Source organism: Nycticebus coucang, chromosome 3 (genome assembly GCF_027406575.1).
Source record: "Nycticebus coucang isolate mNycCou1 chromosome 3, mNycCou1.pri, whole genome shotgun sequence".
Taxonomy (NCBI): Eukaryota; Metazoa; Chordata; class Mammalia; order Primates; family Lorisidae; genus Nycticebus; species Nycticebus coucang.
In genome coordinates, this window is record NC_069782.1 from 79464520 (window position 1) to 79479461 (window position 14942).

General features: G+C 50.4%; 1 protein-coding gene across 1 annotated transcript; it reads right to left on the minus strand.

The window, feature by feature from the left end:
• Positions 1-1578: 1578 nt before the first annotated feature.
• Positions 1579-11724, minus strand: ZNF488 (zinc finger protein 488). Its single transcript, XM_053583487.1, has 3 exons — positions 11619-11724; positions 6502-6652; positions 1579-3605 (listed from the first exon to the last, which is right to left on the minus strand). The coding sequence occupies exons 1-3, from the start codon at positions 11722-11724 to the stop codon at positions 2477-2479; spliced, it is 1386 nt and encodes a 461-aa protein (XP_053439462.1). The 3' UTR covers positions 1579-2476.
• Between the last annotated feature and the right edge of the window lie 3218 nt (positions 11725-14942).

Genomic DNA, 14942 nt, shown 5'->3' on the forward strand with positions numbered 1-14942 from the left:
TGAGGGCCATCTATCCAGCTCCATCCTCCTCACACGGACTTGCAGCACATGGGGACATTTGCAGGCTCTGGACTGACCTTTCTATCCAGCCACTGCCCTCTCTGTCTGAATCACCAGCACTAACTTTCTTTGAGTCTTTCTTTGAAGTTCAGCTCAAGTTGCCCAGGGATACTGGATAAATGAATGAAAATGGATCTATTAGTTCAATTCCTCACCCAGCCAGGGAGACAAGGTGGGTGAGGGAAGCTCAGTGCACATGGAGCCTTCCAGCTGCACAGTGGCCTCAAGAAGACCCTCCAGGACCAAAGGAAGATGGTGCTCATTTTCAGGTCCAGCTTCTCACACAGAAATTAATTCCACAATATTTATTATGCACCAACAATTACCAGGCACTGGGAATACACAGTAAGCAACTCAGTTAAGTCTCTACTCCTAAAGAGCTGACAGTCTGTGAACAAGGCAAATAAACAAGAGGACAAATAGAGAAGGCTTCAGATGGTGAGATGTGCCATGAAGGAAACAATGGGGCCAGGTGGTTGAGAGAGGCCCAGGCTGCAGGATTACTTTAGAGGGGGACTGGGCAGGCCTAAGGAGCTGACCTGTAAGAGGCCAATGGGACCACAGCAGGAGCAGCATCACAAGGTGTGGGGACAACAAATGCTAAAGCCCAGACTTGGGAACGATCAGAGGCATGGTCAGAGCAGGGGCAGAGCCGTGGCCAGGAGTCTCAGTGGGGTCCCCTCTGCCCAGTCCTACCCATAGGCCTCATGAGGGCAAGCGTGGTTCACACCAGCAGCAGGTAGAACCAAGCGTCAGAGACGCTTGGGGCGCTGCAGCATCATTCACAATCATGATTCATTGTAAAATGGATAGACATTGCACTTGCCTCCCAGGGCTCTGGCAGGACACATACGTGATCTGTATCCTTCCAGTGCCCACGCTATTGCCTGGCACATGGCAGGAGTGAAGTGGGTCTTGCAGTTGCTAGCATTAGGCTGGGCCTCATTCTTGAAGCATCCGAGGCCCTCACAGGGGTGAGGGCTGTGGTGTGAGGGAAGCTGTGGGGACTGGAGGCATCACCTAATTCACTTTTAAAAAGTGATCTGGCTGCAAGTGAAGAATGGGTGGGTACCCGGGTGCCAGAGGGACAGCCAGGTGGGAAATGCCACCATCTCAACAGAGTGGGCACAGAATAGAGTGAAGGGAGAGGTGTCATATGAGGGTAGAGGGCTGGCAGCTGGCTGAAACTCCCACCAGCTTACCTCGGCTTCTTTCCAGCTTAAGCTCTGTGCTGGAGACCCCCCTGAGGGACTGGAAACAAACAAGTCCTGAAAAGTGAGGCAGAAACCAGTGAAACGAACTGCACCGGCTTGGAAGCTCCCGAGAAGGGCCTTCAGGCAGACTGGCCTATTTTATATCAGAGGGTGTGGCCTGTGCTTTGCTCCATCATGGGCGGAAACTGAGAGTAAGTGGTACCCGGAATTTTCCTGATCCTGAAGGTGTTCGAAACCTGGAGTTTCTGCACATGCCCCATTCTCAGGAGCTAATGGGCATATGTACAGGAAGGAGTGTATTCTGCCTCCCCCTTTTTACCTCTGCACAACACGAATACCCACAGACCAGGTGGTATGCTGAATTCCCAGTCCCACCTCCTCACGCTCCTGGAGACAGATGCACGCCTCCTTCCTGGCCGTGGCCTCACAGAGGGCAGCCGGTGCTTTCTCACTCCCCAACCTTGGGTCTGGCCCTATGTCTGGCATCAACCAAAAGGATGTTAGCACCGTGACTCAAGCAGAGGCTTGAGATGTGCTTATGTTTGAGAGGGCTCATCCCTGTGATCTTGGCACAGCTGTAAGAGAAACGTGCTCTGGGTAGCCCATAACCCCAGAAGAAAAACAGCCTTCTGAGCCCAGCCCAGCTCAACCCCAGCCAACCCAGAGACCCGTGACTGAGACACAGATGCTATTGCTTATCTGCCATTACTAAGAGCTTGTTAATAATGACAGCTGACAGCACAGACAGTTGTCAAAAACCTCATTTACGCAGCACGCCTGGTTGCCACTCAGCTTGCTGACCACATCCCATGTGACTCATATGCCAACTAAGACTTAGGCATCACCAGCTCTAGTTTACAGATAGGAAAACTAGAGCCCAGAAGGTTAAAGACCTGTGTCCAAAGTCATGGCCAGCATGTGCAAGAATCCTTGTCTGCCTCCAAAGCCCACACTGTGCACCAGGAGCAGGCCTCATTCTCGGTGACTGTCAGCCCCCCACCCTGAATTAGCAAAACCCATCCTTTTATTTCCTTTTCTGTTTTCTTCAGCACACATTGCACAGGATTGTCCTTCTTTTCCAAATTATAACTGAGCTGTTCATCTATGGATGCCAAAGAATTCCTGCAGACAACTGAGAAGCAAGTCCAGGGTCCACTGCCAATACCAGAGGCCACACCCAGTGGTCTCTGCACAGCCGCCTGCTAACTATGAGAAGTCATGTGCCGGGAGAGATGGTGGCGCTCCCGGAAGTACTCCTGGCACACAGGGCAGGTGAGGGCCTCTTCTCTCCGCTTCTTAGAAGGAGGGTCTGGCCCTGCGGGCTCCTTTTTGTGGTGGGACCTCATGTGGAAGACCAGGTCGGACGTCAGGCGGAAGGAGAGGTTGCACTTTGCACACCAGTTCTGGGTAGACAAGCCCAGGGAAGTGAGAGTGGGTGGCAGGAGGGCCCAGGAGGTGGGGGAGGATGATGAGGGTGTAAGCACCCGGGCCTGGGTGTGCTCCAGCCACAGTGTAGGGCCACCCAGGAAAGTGCTGCAGAATGAAGAATTCTGTGGCAACATCTGCAAGTTCCAGAAATCACTGACCAAAAGCTTGGGAGTTGAAATTCGACCGCAAGGCATATCTACAGCATTGAGGAGTCCAGACAGCTTCCCCAGGCTATCCGCACATTCACTTGCAGGGAAGATGGGGCTTGGCCCAGGCCTTTCTGCTGGCCGCTTAGCTGGCTTGCTGAAGGCGCTTCTCTGCTCACCTCGGGCTCCACTGGGCCACACAGAGAAGACCGTGCTGCCAGCCAGGTCCCTGGGAATATCCTGTGTCAGCTGCAGGGGGCCAGGTTGGCCTACTGGGTCATCCTGCTCCCTTTCTTGGGCCTGATGACCCCCCAGCCTCTCCTTGAGCCTGGGCAGCTCCGTGAGGGTGCTCTGCCTCTGCTCCCCACACACTTTTTGGGGCAGCGGCTTGCCCAGTCTAGGCTTGCCCGTGGCTGCAGACAGTGCCAGCTCTGCACAAGCAGCATCCCGGCCGTCCCTGCCCATGGCAGCCTCGGAGCCCAAATGGTTGGTTTTCTCGAGCAGCACTGGCTTACATCCCTGGCCCTGTTCAGGGTCGCTAAGCTGCCATCTGTTTGCAGCTGATGGGCTTGGTGGAGCCCCCTTCCCAGCAGCCATGTTGGTCATCAGGGCCTGGGCCACTGGCTGAGCAAGGCAAATGCTTTGGCAGCCATCAGGGTTCAGGGTGCTGAGATTCACAGGGCTTGGCCAAGGGAGGAGCCAGGAGATGGGAACACTCCCCAGGATGGCTGGACTGGACACACTCGGCCACAGGCCCCTGCAGAGAGAGGAAGTGACAGGCAGTAAGATAGTCATTTGCCACTCGGGGCAAATGTCAGAAAAGCCACGTGATGGTCAGGCCTCCTTTGCTGTCTGTGGAATGAGATCATCCCACAAACAGCAGAGTCCACCCCCACCATCAGGGCTGGGAGCGAGATCTCTGCTCAACGTACCCAGAGCAGCATCCTGAGGGGCAGAGTACCTGCACTCCCCACCATCCACCTCCGCCCTGCCTCACTCTGCAGAAATGGGTGAGAAAGGGGACGGCTGGAGAGGAACAGGAGGGAGCCTGCTCTGGGGACAGTGTTCAGGCCTCCAGAGCCCTCAGAAGTTTCTGCATCATCTGTCAACAAGCAGACTCCAACCTGAGGAAGCCAAGCACTACTGGCTGCTGCTCCAGTTCCTCCCTGTGGCCCTGGCTTAGGGTCAAGGGCACAGGGGAGGCACAGCACCAGAGGGACACAGTGCCAAAGGACTGTGCATTTCACAGTCCATGTTCCTCACAGCACCCCTCTCTGTCCCTGCTGTAACTTCAAACCTTTGCTCCCCGGGCTTCTAGACAGCCCCTTTGTCCATAGTCCGAATCACGTCCCCTGCCAGCTTCTGCTTGGCCTCCTTCCACTTCCTCTGAGCCAGGCTTCTTGTGAGAGTCTGTGTCCCCACTCCTACCCCTGCTGCCATCCCAGCCCCATGTGATCAGGCCTTGGCTCCCCCCTTGGTGGAGTCTGCTCCAGCCAGGACCACATAACAGTGGCCACTTCTTAGCCTTGTGGATTCTTCTAGCCAAGCAAGATCTGATTGTTTTTATAAACGAATGATTCATTTTTAAAGTTATAAAGACTATGCAATAGCATGGAAGAAAGCTTATAATGCAATGTTAAGTGTTAAATACAAATAAATGGTAAAACAAAACAGGGTGGGGGCCAAAGTGGAGATTTCCTTTATATCAGAACAGTTGGAAGGTATGGTTGGGTTTTCTCCAAGGCTATTTCTGTCTGTGTGGCATACTAATTTGGTTGTCTGTCCCTTCAGGAAATCCTACAAACTGTCTAATATCCTATAATAAACATCTTTCTAATTAAATATATTATTAAAAAGCAATAGAAGGCCAGGCATGGTGGTTCATGCCATGAGCTCAAGAGTTTGAAACCAGCCTGAGCAAGAGCTAGACTCTGTCTCTAATAAAAATAGCCAGGCGTTGTGGTGGGTGCCTGTAGTTCCAGCTACTGAGGAGACTGAGGCAAGAGGAATTCTTGAGCTGAGAAGTTTGAGGTTGCTGTGAGCTATGACACCACAGCACTGTCCCCAGGGTGACAGAGTGAGACTGTCTCAAGAGAAAAAAGCTCTATCTACCAAATAAACAAACAAAAAAAAGAAAGAAAAAAATATATAAACTATGTATAAGATAATAATGTACACTATATAGGCATATGCTATAACCAATACTATCCTGTGTAATAGTATGATATACCATGTAATACAAACTATACATCTACCATATATTACAGGGATATTAGTACTATGGAATTTGGAGTAATGATTTTCACTTCCTATTTTCTAATACCTTAACAACATGCTGGTCTTTTTATACATTTTCTTTAGTTTTGTTAAGCAGTCAACTGCTTTAAAGGAGGCAGTGGGTTAGTCTGGGTGGGAATCCTGTAATACTATTCGCACAACCAGGAGGAGCTGTTTTCACTGCTGGCATACTATTTTCCTACCTGTTCTGGGAAATAATTCAGAGGGAAATTCCCCCTGTTCTCTACTCAGCCTTGGGAAGGAGTTCTAGCTCCTACTCTGGCCTCTCCTGGGAACCAAGGGGCCCACACACCAGGCCAGGGGCACCTCCTGCTGACCGCAGATCGGGCTGTCTGTCTATCGTGAGGGCTTCTAGGTCTATATCACGCCGCCTGAAGAGAGGTCACCTCCACCCAGCCTGGGACTGGGGCCTGAGCAAGCAAGCCCTGAGCCACGTGGACCAAAGGGGAGCTTTAGAGGAAGGGGGGGAAATGCCTGAGCACTCGGATCAGATCAGCTTTTGAGCAAAGTGTTTTTCATTTTCTCTTCATTTATTCATTCAACAAACATGCACAAAACATCTACTGTGTGCCAGGCTCCACATACAGAGCCTGGTGGCTGGTGGCCCTCACATGGAGAGAATGCTAAGTAATTCAAAACAGCTAGAGAGGAGGATGAGATGGGAAACCAAACACCAGCCCGCAGGGTGGACTAGAGGGCTCATGTAAGATTCAGAGCAGGAAGGCCACTTCATGGAGGCCCAAAGAAAATCTGAGTTCTAGACTCAGTCTGAGATAGCAGCCCATGGCTTTGCCCATGGCTGGATGCAGGACAGAAACATGGTGATGAAAAGTAAGGACACAGCATATCCTCAGGCATCTGGCCAAGGACACAGACAGCCATGCTCAGAGGAAGGACATTGATCTGTCTGCTTTCCCGAGCCCGGCACCCCATACCCCAGCTTGTCTCCAATACATGTGGCCATGTCTTTGCTCGAAGCTTAGGGCTCCTTTGCTTTCTGAGCCTGGGGAAGATGGAGCCCAGGACATGGCATAGGTCAAGAGAAAAAGAAAAAGAGAACAAGAAAGCAGAGGATTGTGTAAAGATGCCATGCTCTAACCTTCTTCCTCCCCCATGATTGCCCCCACATTCCTCCGAGTATCATGAAAATACCAGAAAAAATCATGGGAAACCTTTGCAAATGAATTGGGGTTCACAAGCAAGGAAAAGACCAGGGAAGATAAAGACAAATACCAAAGACCTCAGAAGGACCCTGACCTCCCCCAGGGAGGGCTACCACCATGAGCTGACATGCCTGCTGGGCTAAAAGTGAGAGGTGGACACTCCCCTGGCAGCCACCTTATGGGGGGTCAGACCTCACATATTTCCAGGGCTCTTTGGTGGTGGGAAGGGCTGGGCAGAGGCGGCTTCCATCCCCTCTGGAATCAGACACCTGGTACTTGGTGTGGGTGCAGGTACAGGGAAGCCACACCCACAGCAAACTGAGCTCCACAGCGCCCTCTGTGCCTGAACAGAAAACCAAAAAGCAAAATGAAACAGAAAAGCACAGGGTAGGGAGTTGGAAGGTGAGGATGTGAATCTCATTTCCAGAGGTGTATTAGGGAGCTTCAGGAGTGTGACGTAACCCCTCCCAACACCGGGTTATGGCAGAAAATTAATTAGTTTAAATAGGATAATAATTATCTATAAGGAGCCTCCCCCATGCCTGGCCCATGGCAGTCCCTCAAGGAATGCTCACTTTTTTCTTTGTGTTCAAGGAGGAACAAAATGAAGGGCCTAGGGAAATAAAATAATCAATCCCTGCAACACAGCCCCACTGCTGGAGACACGGAGAGTGTTCCGCAGTCACAGCAGCACCCTTATTACTAAAACACTTGGATTCCCAAGGAAACATAATGAGTTACTGTCTTAATTGAATAAAAGCAGCCAGTGTGGTGAGGAAGGGACAGGCCACCAGGCCTCACCCAGTGCCCCCTCAGAGGACATCACACTCTCAGTGCTTAGGTGTTCCACCCACCTTCACAGTTATATTCACACACCTTCACCAGATGCCTAAATGTAATGTCAAATCAAACCTAAATTTAAGACAAAGCAAAGTAACAACAACAAAAAATCACTGGTTAAAATTGAGAACAGGACAGACAAAAGTTAAGACTACTTGTGTTCTGAGTCTCAGCTTAAGCACTTACAGATGGCCTTTAGCAGGTCCCCACCCTTGGCAGACCTCACTCAGCAGCAAAACGAGGAGGCTGGGCCAGACGGGCTCTGGGTGATACCTGTCTGTGGCATCATGATGCATGCCTTGTGATCAGTCTTCTTTTTGGACATTTTCTTGACCAGCTAAAGGGCAAAAAACAGAGTAAATAAATGATCCATGCAGATCTGATAATCAACCCTGCCACAGTCTGATATTTCTGTCAAGCATACCCAAACTTGTTCTTCTAATGTCCATGACTCTTCAAACACAAGTAGGACTCTGGATTCCTTCTGAAAGAGGTGAATTAATAGGCCCCACGAGCAGATTTGTGGTCAGGTTGACGCATCATAGTACTTTCTAATATCGCTTAGGTTCTAGCAATCACAGCTTCCTAGCTGCAGACAATGGCATCTACTCCACACAGTGTAAGCAGAAAGGCTTTATAATCCCTCAAAGAGCTGGAGACCAAGATTCAGTGCCTTCCAAGAATCCTCATAGCTAGAAAAATGCCTAATTATGCCCTGGCACTGACTAGTAGGAACTCTGCTGGTATTGGCACCCATCGCCAGGGACCAAACTCTGTGACCCACAAGACCAAATATCCCTGCTAGTGTGCCTGCCAGTTATTACCTGCTCGCCAAAGTCTTGCCCTCATAAGACTACCTCCCACATCCAAGTCCAGCTGATGCCAGTGGCCGCTGAATAGGATCTTTGTTGAAGACCTGCACCCTGGCTGTGAGGGATTCTGGGAAATGTAGGTTTAGCTTTCCCACCTCTACAGCGCAGGGAAGCAAAGTGAGATGGGGTTAGAACAGTTACTGATAGAACCAATGACAGTAACTGCCACTGCGGCACTTAATGAAGCTCACCGCACCAGGAGTCTGAGAAGACATGCAACTCTGTCCTGAAGGTTTTCTTTCCTGTCCGCGACTTTGAGACATAAAGGTTTTCTTGGCATGTGGCCAGTGGTGTGGGGGAGCCAGCTCATAGTGACTTGTAAGATTTCCAGGAATCTATGAGCTAGCCATTTTCACATAGACATTATTAAAAAACTATATTATACACACTTATGGTCAAATAAATTATATTAAAAACATAGGCAATAAATACCCTTCCTGATTATTCTACTGTGTTTTACTATCATGCAGCCCTCAGGCATTACCCTTCCATTGTATCTACATGGTGGGAGGGGCTTGCTACTCTGCACCTCCACCTAATCCCACATCCAGTCATGTCTTTAGTGGCCCAAAATCACCCAGGATGGGAGAATTTATGGCAAATGCTATAAATCAGGGCTTCATTTCTTATCTTACTGATTGTCTGGACTTAAGAAAGTGATGGGGGAAAAAAGTTAATAATGTGAATTAAACTGCAAATTGTGTCTTATCTACAGCTCTTCCATTGTGAATAACACCGACAAAGAATTAAGGGAATATTCTTCCACTATTCCAGAACTATTATCTGATTTGGCAAATGAGTCACTCAAATCACTGACAAACAGGTGAAGTTTTGACATATGTTCATTGTTCCACTTTCATCTCATACTTTATTGTAATTAAAACTATCACCCAAAATTCATGTTGGAGCTACATGCTGAGAGCCAGCTGTTCAACATTTCCCAACACATCACAGCATGCACTCCCAAATACTTTCAAAGGCTGGACACTGGAGTGGTCAGAGAAAAACCTCCAAAGGGTAGGCAGAAAGAAGGAAAGAAAAAAAAAGGGCAAAGGGAACTGCGTTAGCAAATGCCAGGCAGCAAGGAAACTGGGTTAGAAGTAAATTGGGAATGTTTTGTGAGGACTGTTTACGGGTGAGATCACTTGGTCTAGCTACAGAGAGCCATCACATAGCTCTTAGGGATGATAATCACTCATTTATTCAACAGATGCCAATCTCTGCTGGCTCTGGAGATACTCCACAATGCAGTGACAGAGGAAAGTGCCTCGTCATATCAGGACCCAGGATCAAAAAAAGCAGTGAGGGGAAAATGCTGCAGGATCCGGGATGGACAGTCACTGACCATGCACTATTTGGGGGTCCTGAAGAATGCCGCTCTGTTGAGGAGGTGTGTTAGTTCTGGGTGTTGATGGATGAATAGGAGTTCACCAAGTGGAGATGGGAAAATAGCACAGGCAAAGCCCTGGTGGCTGGGCACATTACAGTAGTGAGGAAAAGGCAAGAACAGAGAGCTGGGCCCCGCCCACTTCCAAAAATACTTTCTGTTCATACTAAGCCAGGTCAACTCCCACTGTGAAAGCCAGCTCCACTGAGTAAGGTAAGCGAGGGTAAGGAGGGGGTCAGAGCCAGAGCCGGATTTGCACAGCTCCTTTCTCTGAAGAGCCCTGGACTCCTTGACATCCACTAACACTCATGTCCTCCAGCTACCCTTAAAGGTCCCTATCCCACTCCTTACCTGCCCCAGTCACAGGACAGATGGAGGGCCTGAGGCAGTTACCCTATGCCAAGCCTTCCAGACAGCAGGACAGTAGCTGAGCCCAAGAGTGCTCAGTGACTCCCAGTGGAGACCACATAGTGGCCAAACTCATACTCAGAGATAACTTTTTCTCCCAATGGGAACTGTAATCCAGTGTTACTTCCTTCCAGAGCTTGCAATTTCCAGGTGACTGTCAAGAGACCAAGTGAAAGGAATGGGCTGTATGTGTGATCTGCTAACATCAAAATACCCTCACAGCTGCCATGCCATGGCTTGGGGTACAGGGACCACCTTCAGCAGCCTGCCCTAGCCAGGCTTGCTGTCACCCCTACCACCTGGCAGGATTCAGCCCCTATAGACAGAGACTATGTCTATGTCTGATCTATCTCAGTAGCCCCCACAAGACATCCTGGGAGGCACACAGCTGGCTTTCAGAAAATGATAGCCACGCTAAAGAGCCCCCTCAGCACCCCAGATTCTTAAACCAGCCAATGGGAAGGAAGAATCACATGATGTCTAGGACGATAAAGCAGACGTCAGATGGTTTGTTTTACTCTTCCCAGCAAACTTCCTAAACAAACCCAATTTCAGTTTGGTAAGTTACCTATGTGGTTCCTGCTACTAGGACTCTCCAAAGCAGCTCAATCCCTGTCTTTGGAAAGGGGGGTGTTGCAGGGAAGACAGGGTCTTGCTCTTGTTCCTGGACTACAGTGCAGTGGTGTTGTCATAGCTCACTACAGCTTCCAGTTCCTGGGCTCAAGCCATCCACCTGCCTCAGCCCTCTGAGTAGCTGGGAATAAAGGCACCTGCCACTGAGCCTGGCTAAGTTTTTTTAATTTTTGTAGAGAAGGGGTCTTGCTATTGCCCAGGCTAGTCTCAAAATCCTAGGCTCAAGCAATACTCCTGTCTCTCAAAATGCTAGGATAGAGGCGTAAGCCACAGCACCCAGCCCAATCCCTGTCTTTTTTGAGCACCTCACACCTCACCACACTCCTGCCCTAACCCTCTAATTCAATCCTGCTTGTATAAGTCAACTAGAGTCAGTCTTTGTGGCTTGTCTTCAAAGAAACCTGCTTGCGATAGATGCCACAACGAATTCATCTCAATTTGGAGCACTGTCTCCAAGGCTCTACCCGGGAGGAAGGACAACACCACACACACATAAATACACATACACATGCATGCACATACATGTGCATACACACGCACGTGCATAGGCTGCCTCCCAGAGGCACCTGCTCAGCCCTGCACCTGTCAGCATCCAGGCAACAGCTGCCACACTAACAGAGCACCTAGGGCTCCTACCTGCCAGCTCCGACTTGGTTGACAAGTCTAATGTGTGTGCACCCTGGCTGAGGGCAGTTTTCTTTCCCTGCTGGTTAGCTTGCTAGTTTCTCTTCTGATCTCAGGAGTGCCAGGCCACATCAGGCTCTGCAAGCACGGGTGGCAGAGGGACAAAAGCTGATGCAATAAATACCCAGGCCTGATAGGGTGGGCCTGAGCTGTGCTTGGCCCCCATCCCACAGCCACCTCTCCACCTGGTCCTGCCTTTAGGGCTCAGACACGGTTGTCAACTACAGCCATGGAGGCCTGACCATGAGAGCTGTCCAGGGTGGCCTGAGCAAGAACGTGACAATCCTCTCAGCACTAGAAATTGGGGCACATGATCTCACAGCAGGATGGAACATTTACTAACAGGATGCTTCTGGGTATAAGAATAAGAATCACCATTTATCAACTAAGTGTCTATGTGCCAGAGGTTTCCACACTTTATTTAATTTTCACCACAAGCACACCAGGGAAGGTGGAACCCTCAATCCAAGTACTTTTCTCTTTACCCACAAAAGGCCACTTGCTAAATTCGGTGCAGAGCTCCAGGTTTCTGAGACCACTGTGGATCTGGATGGCAGCAAAAGCGGAGTGAGATATCCTGTCTACCTTCATGCCCCAGCCACGCTGATGCCCAGATATGAATGAGGAGGAGGCAGAGAAGGACGGCAGTGTCTGGGGATCTCTTTCCCCCTCGGATAACCTGGGAGTCACCGCTGTCTGTGCATCAGCATTGCATGGGGTAAGGCCACTCAGGCAAGCACAAGGATGTCCTACCAAACTCCTCCTGGGACCCAATCTAACTTCCCTCCACTCTGTGATACTCACCAGATCCATCCCAGCCCCTCAAAATGGAAAATGATGTGAGTCCAGCGTGGCCTGTTCCTGGGGGCCCCTGCCAGCTCTTCTCTTGCCTCCCGATTCTCAGCCCTTTCCCCTATTCTAGGATCTCTCAGGGGCACCTTCAGATTTTGGAGTATCATCCTTCCAGGCTGTATCAACACCAGATTCCCCAGGCCTCTCTCGAGAGCACAGCAAGGGGTGGACCTCATGCCTCGGCCAGAGTAGCCAGGGTGTGTCTGGGTCAAGGGCCCCGACCACACACAGCTCAGCCCTGCCTGACTCCTGCCCTCCTGCAGGGCCTGCCACCACCCTGTGCGCCTGCAGCTCCATCTCCGTCCAGCCCTCGGTGAGCAGCGGGAGCTGCTCCTCCCTCTCTCCTGCCACGGACATCAGCTGCAGAGACAGTGAAGGGTCTGTGCAGCCTTTGTTCCCCCTGCTCTGAACATGATCTGAAGAGATGCTCTGTGGTCCTCAGCTCTCCTTAATAGGCTCAGCTCATTCTAGGCTCTCGCCCCTGACACTCTTTACTGTGTGTCCCTCTATCGTTGTGCCTGTCCGGAGGACTCCTCCTGCAGTCTTCAGTCCTCTTCCCTCAGAACCACAAAGGCATCTTTCCGTGCCACCCCTGCTCACCCTGCTTGCAAATACCTGATTTAATTCCAAGACTCCCTCTGCTTCAGAGCCCTCAGGTCAGGGATCATGAAGTGATGAACTTTGAAATGTCTGAAACCAAGTTCCCCATGTCCACAGGGGATCGTCCCATGCCCAGCTTTCCCTTCACAGGGCACCCTTCCCCAAAAGGTTCCCGACCCTCCAGGGCCACCACCAGGGTCCTCCCACTGCCCTGCACAGCAAGTGCTACATCTGGGGAGCTCACGCCTCCCCCACACCACAATGGTAACAGCTCATGGTTCTGGGTTTATTTCACATCCCCTAGGCACTGGCTACAGACCGATGACTCCTTCATCTGGGGACCACTGGCCACACTCTCTCATGTTACCTGTCTGTGCCTTAAGCAGGTTGTCCCAGGTAGCCTTCACGCCTTCCATCCACACAGAGGGCGAGCGCACGGGCTCCAGGGCAGGAGGCCTGGACTCCTATCTGGCCCTGCTCTTACCAACCCTGCAACCTCAGGCAAGGCTCTGCTTTCTCATGTGTAAAGAGCATCACCTTGGTGCCACTTCAGAGGATTGTTGGAAAGATTGGACTAAGACAGACAGAGTGCTGAGGAGCCCAGATCAATGAATGTAAGAGAGACAAGTTATTCTCACACTGAGTGCAAAGGGACAGAGTTGACCCCATGACTACCTTCCCTTTACTTTTGAGCTCTCAGGGACCAGAAGCAACAGTATTTAATGAATGACAGAATGGCTTGGGCATTTTTCTCCTTTCTGCTCCACTTACAGAAAAAAGAACTCATTTTTTTGGGGGGGGGGAGACAGAGTCTCACTTTGTCGCTCTCAATAGAGTGCCATAGCATCATAGCTCACAGCAACCTCAAACTCTTGAGCTTAAGCAATTCTCTTGCCTCAGCCTCCCGACTAGGTAGGACTACAGGTGCCTGCTATAACACCTGGCTATTTTTAGAGACAAGGTCTTGCTCTGGGTCAGGCTGGTCTTGAACCTGTGAGTTCAGGTAATCCACATGCCTCAGCCTCTCAGAGTGTTAGGATTAGAGGCTAGAAAAAAGAACTCTGGGCAACCAATAGGATGCCCTCATGTTCCTGACATGTCTGAAGGACTCTCCACCCTGTGTCAACCGGCCAGCCTCTTGGTGTTCTCAGGTACAGGCCAGACACCAGATCTTATTCAGTGTCACCACATACACCCTATGAAGTGCTTTGTGCTGTCTGCCCTTCTTCTCAGCTAAAACCAACAAGACCAGAAAATACCTCCTGTGCTTCTAATCCTTTGGTGTTCCTAGTCTGTGAAGAGGCTTCCCAGACCTTTCTGGAAAATTCCAGGGGATAATTATTGACCTGGTTTGCATATGGATTGTGAGGTCCCGGGTTTTCCTAACAAAGGGAAGACACATTTCTAGACCCCTCTTGGCTCTGGCACACTGAGAAAATTAAACACTAAAGAGTGGTCCAGGCTTTCCTGCAGGCTGGCTGGGGGTGCCCCAGAACTGGGGAGTGGAGGGCTTCCTGGACAGCCCCACAGATCCACAGCCAGCCATGACTGCATCCCTCTAACAGCAGTGCCTGCTGCGTTCAGCAAAGCCAAGTTCAGGATAGCCAGCCTGCAAGCCCACAGTGACACTGGCCCTGGAGCCAAGCACAACTTTGCCACATGGACCCGTGTAGGGGAAGATGGGCTCCCATCACCCACTCAGATGCCTGAGAGTCTGTGGATGCAGAGCCAATGAAAACAGAGGAGCATGCCGGTATCTCCAACAAATCCTGCCACATGGATGGAGCAAGCCACAGCCACAACAAGAGATGGTGGTAGGACAGTAAAATAGCACTATAGTGTTCAAACACTACCAAACACTGCCTACTGGCAATGGGCAGCTATGCAGAAGAATATTTCCACACAAGCACTGTCACTGCATCAACATGGAAGTCATACAACAGGACCGCATTAGCCCTCATCACTCAGGCTCCAGGGAACAACTTGAGTTAAAAATCAGCCCTGCCACTTACTACCTGCGTGACCATGGACGACCACTCTGGGCCTCAGTCTCCTTCTAAGTAAGAGGGGCATAATGATCTCCATCTTCAAGGGCCTACCACCAGGACTAAACAGGGATCTGTGCATGAAAGCTAGTGAGACCCCAATAAATCATTCCTCATATGATTAGCGAATACAGCCAGGGCCTTAATGGAGGTCACAATTCCCAAGCCGACCTTCAGGGGAAAAGTCCATGATTATACATCAACTGCTGAGTCAGACCCTCCCAAATGCCAACAATGGCATCATGGAAGGAGAGAAAGACCAAGATGTTCTTACAGTAATACGGACTACTTAATAATGAAGGAATGTAAGTT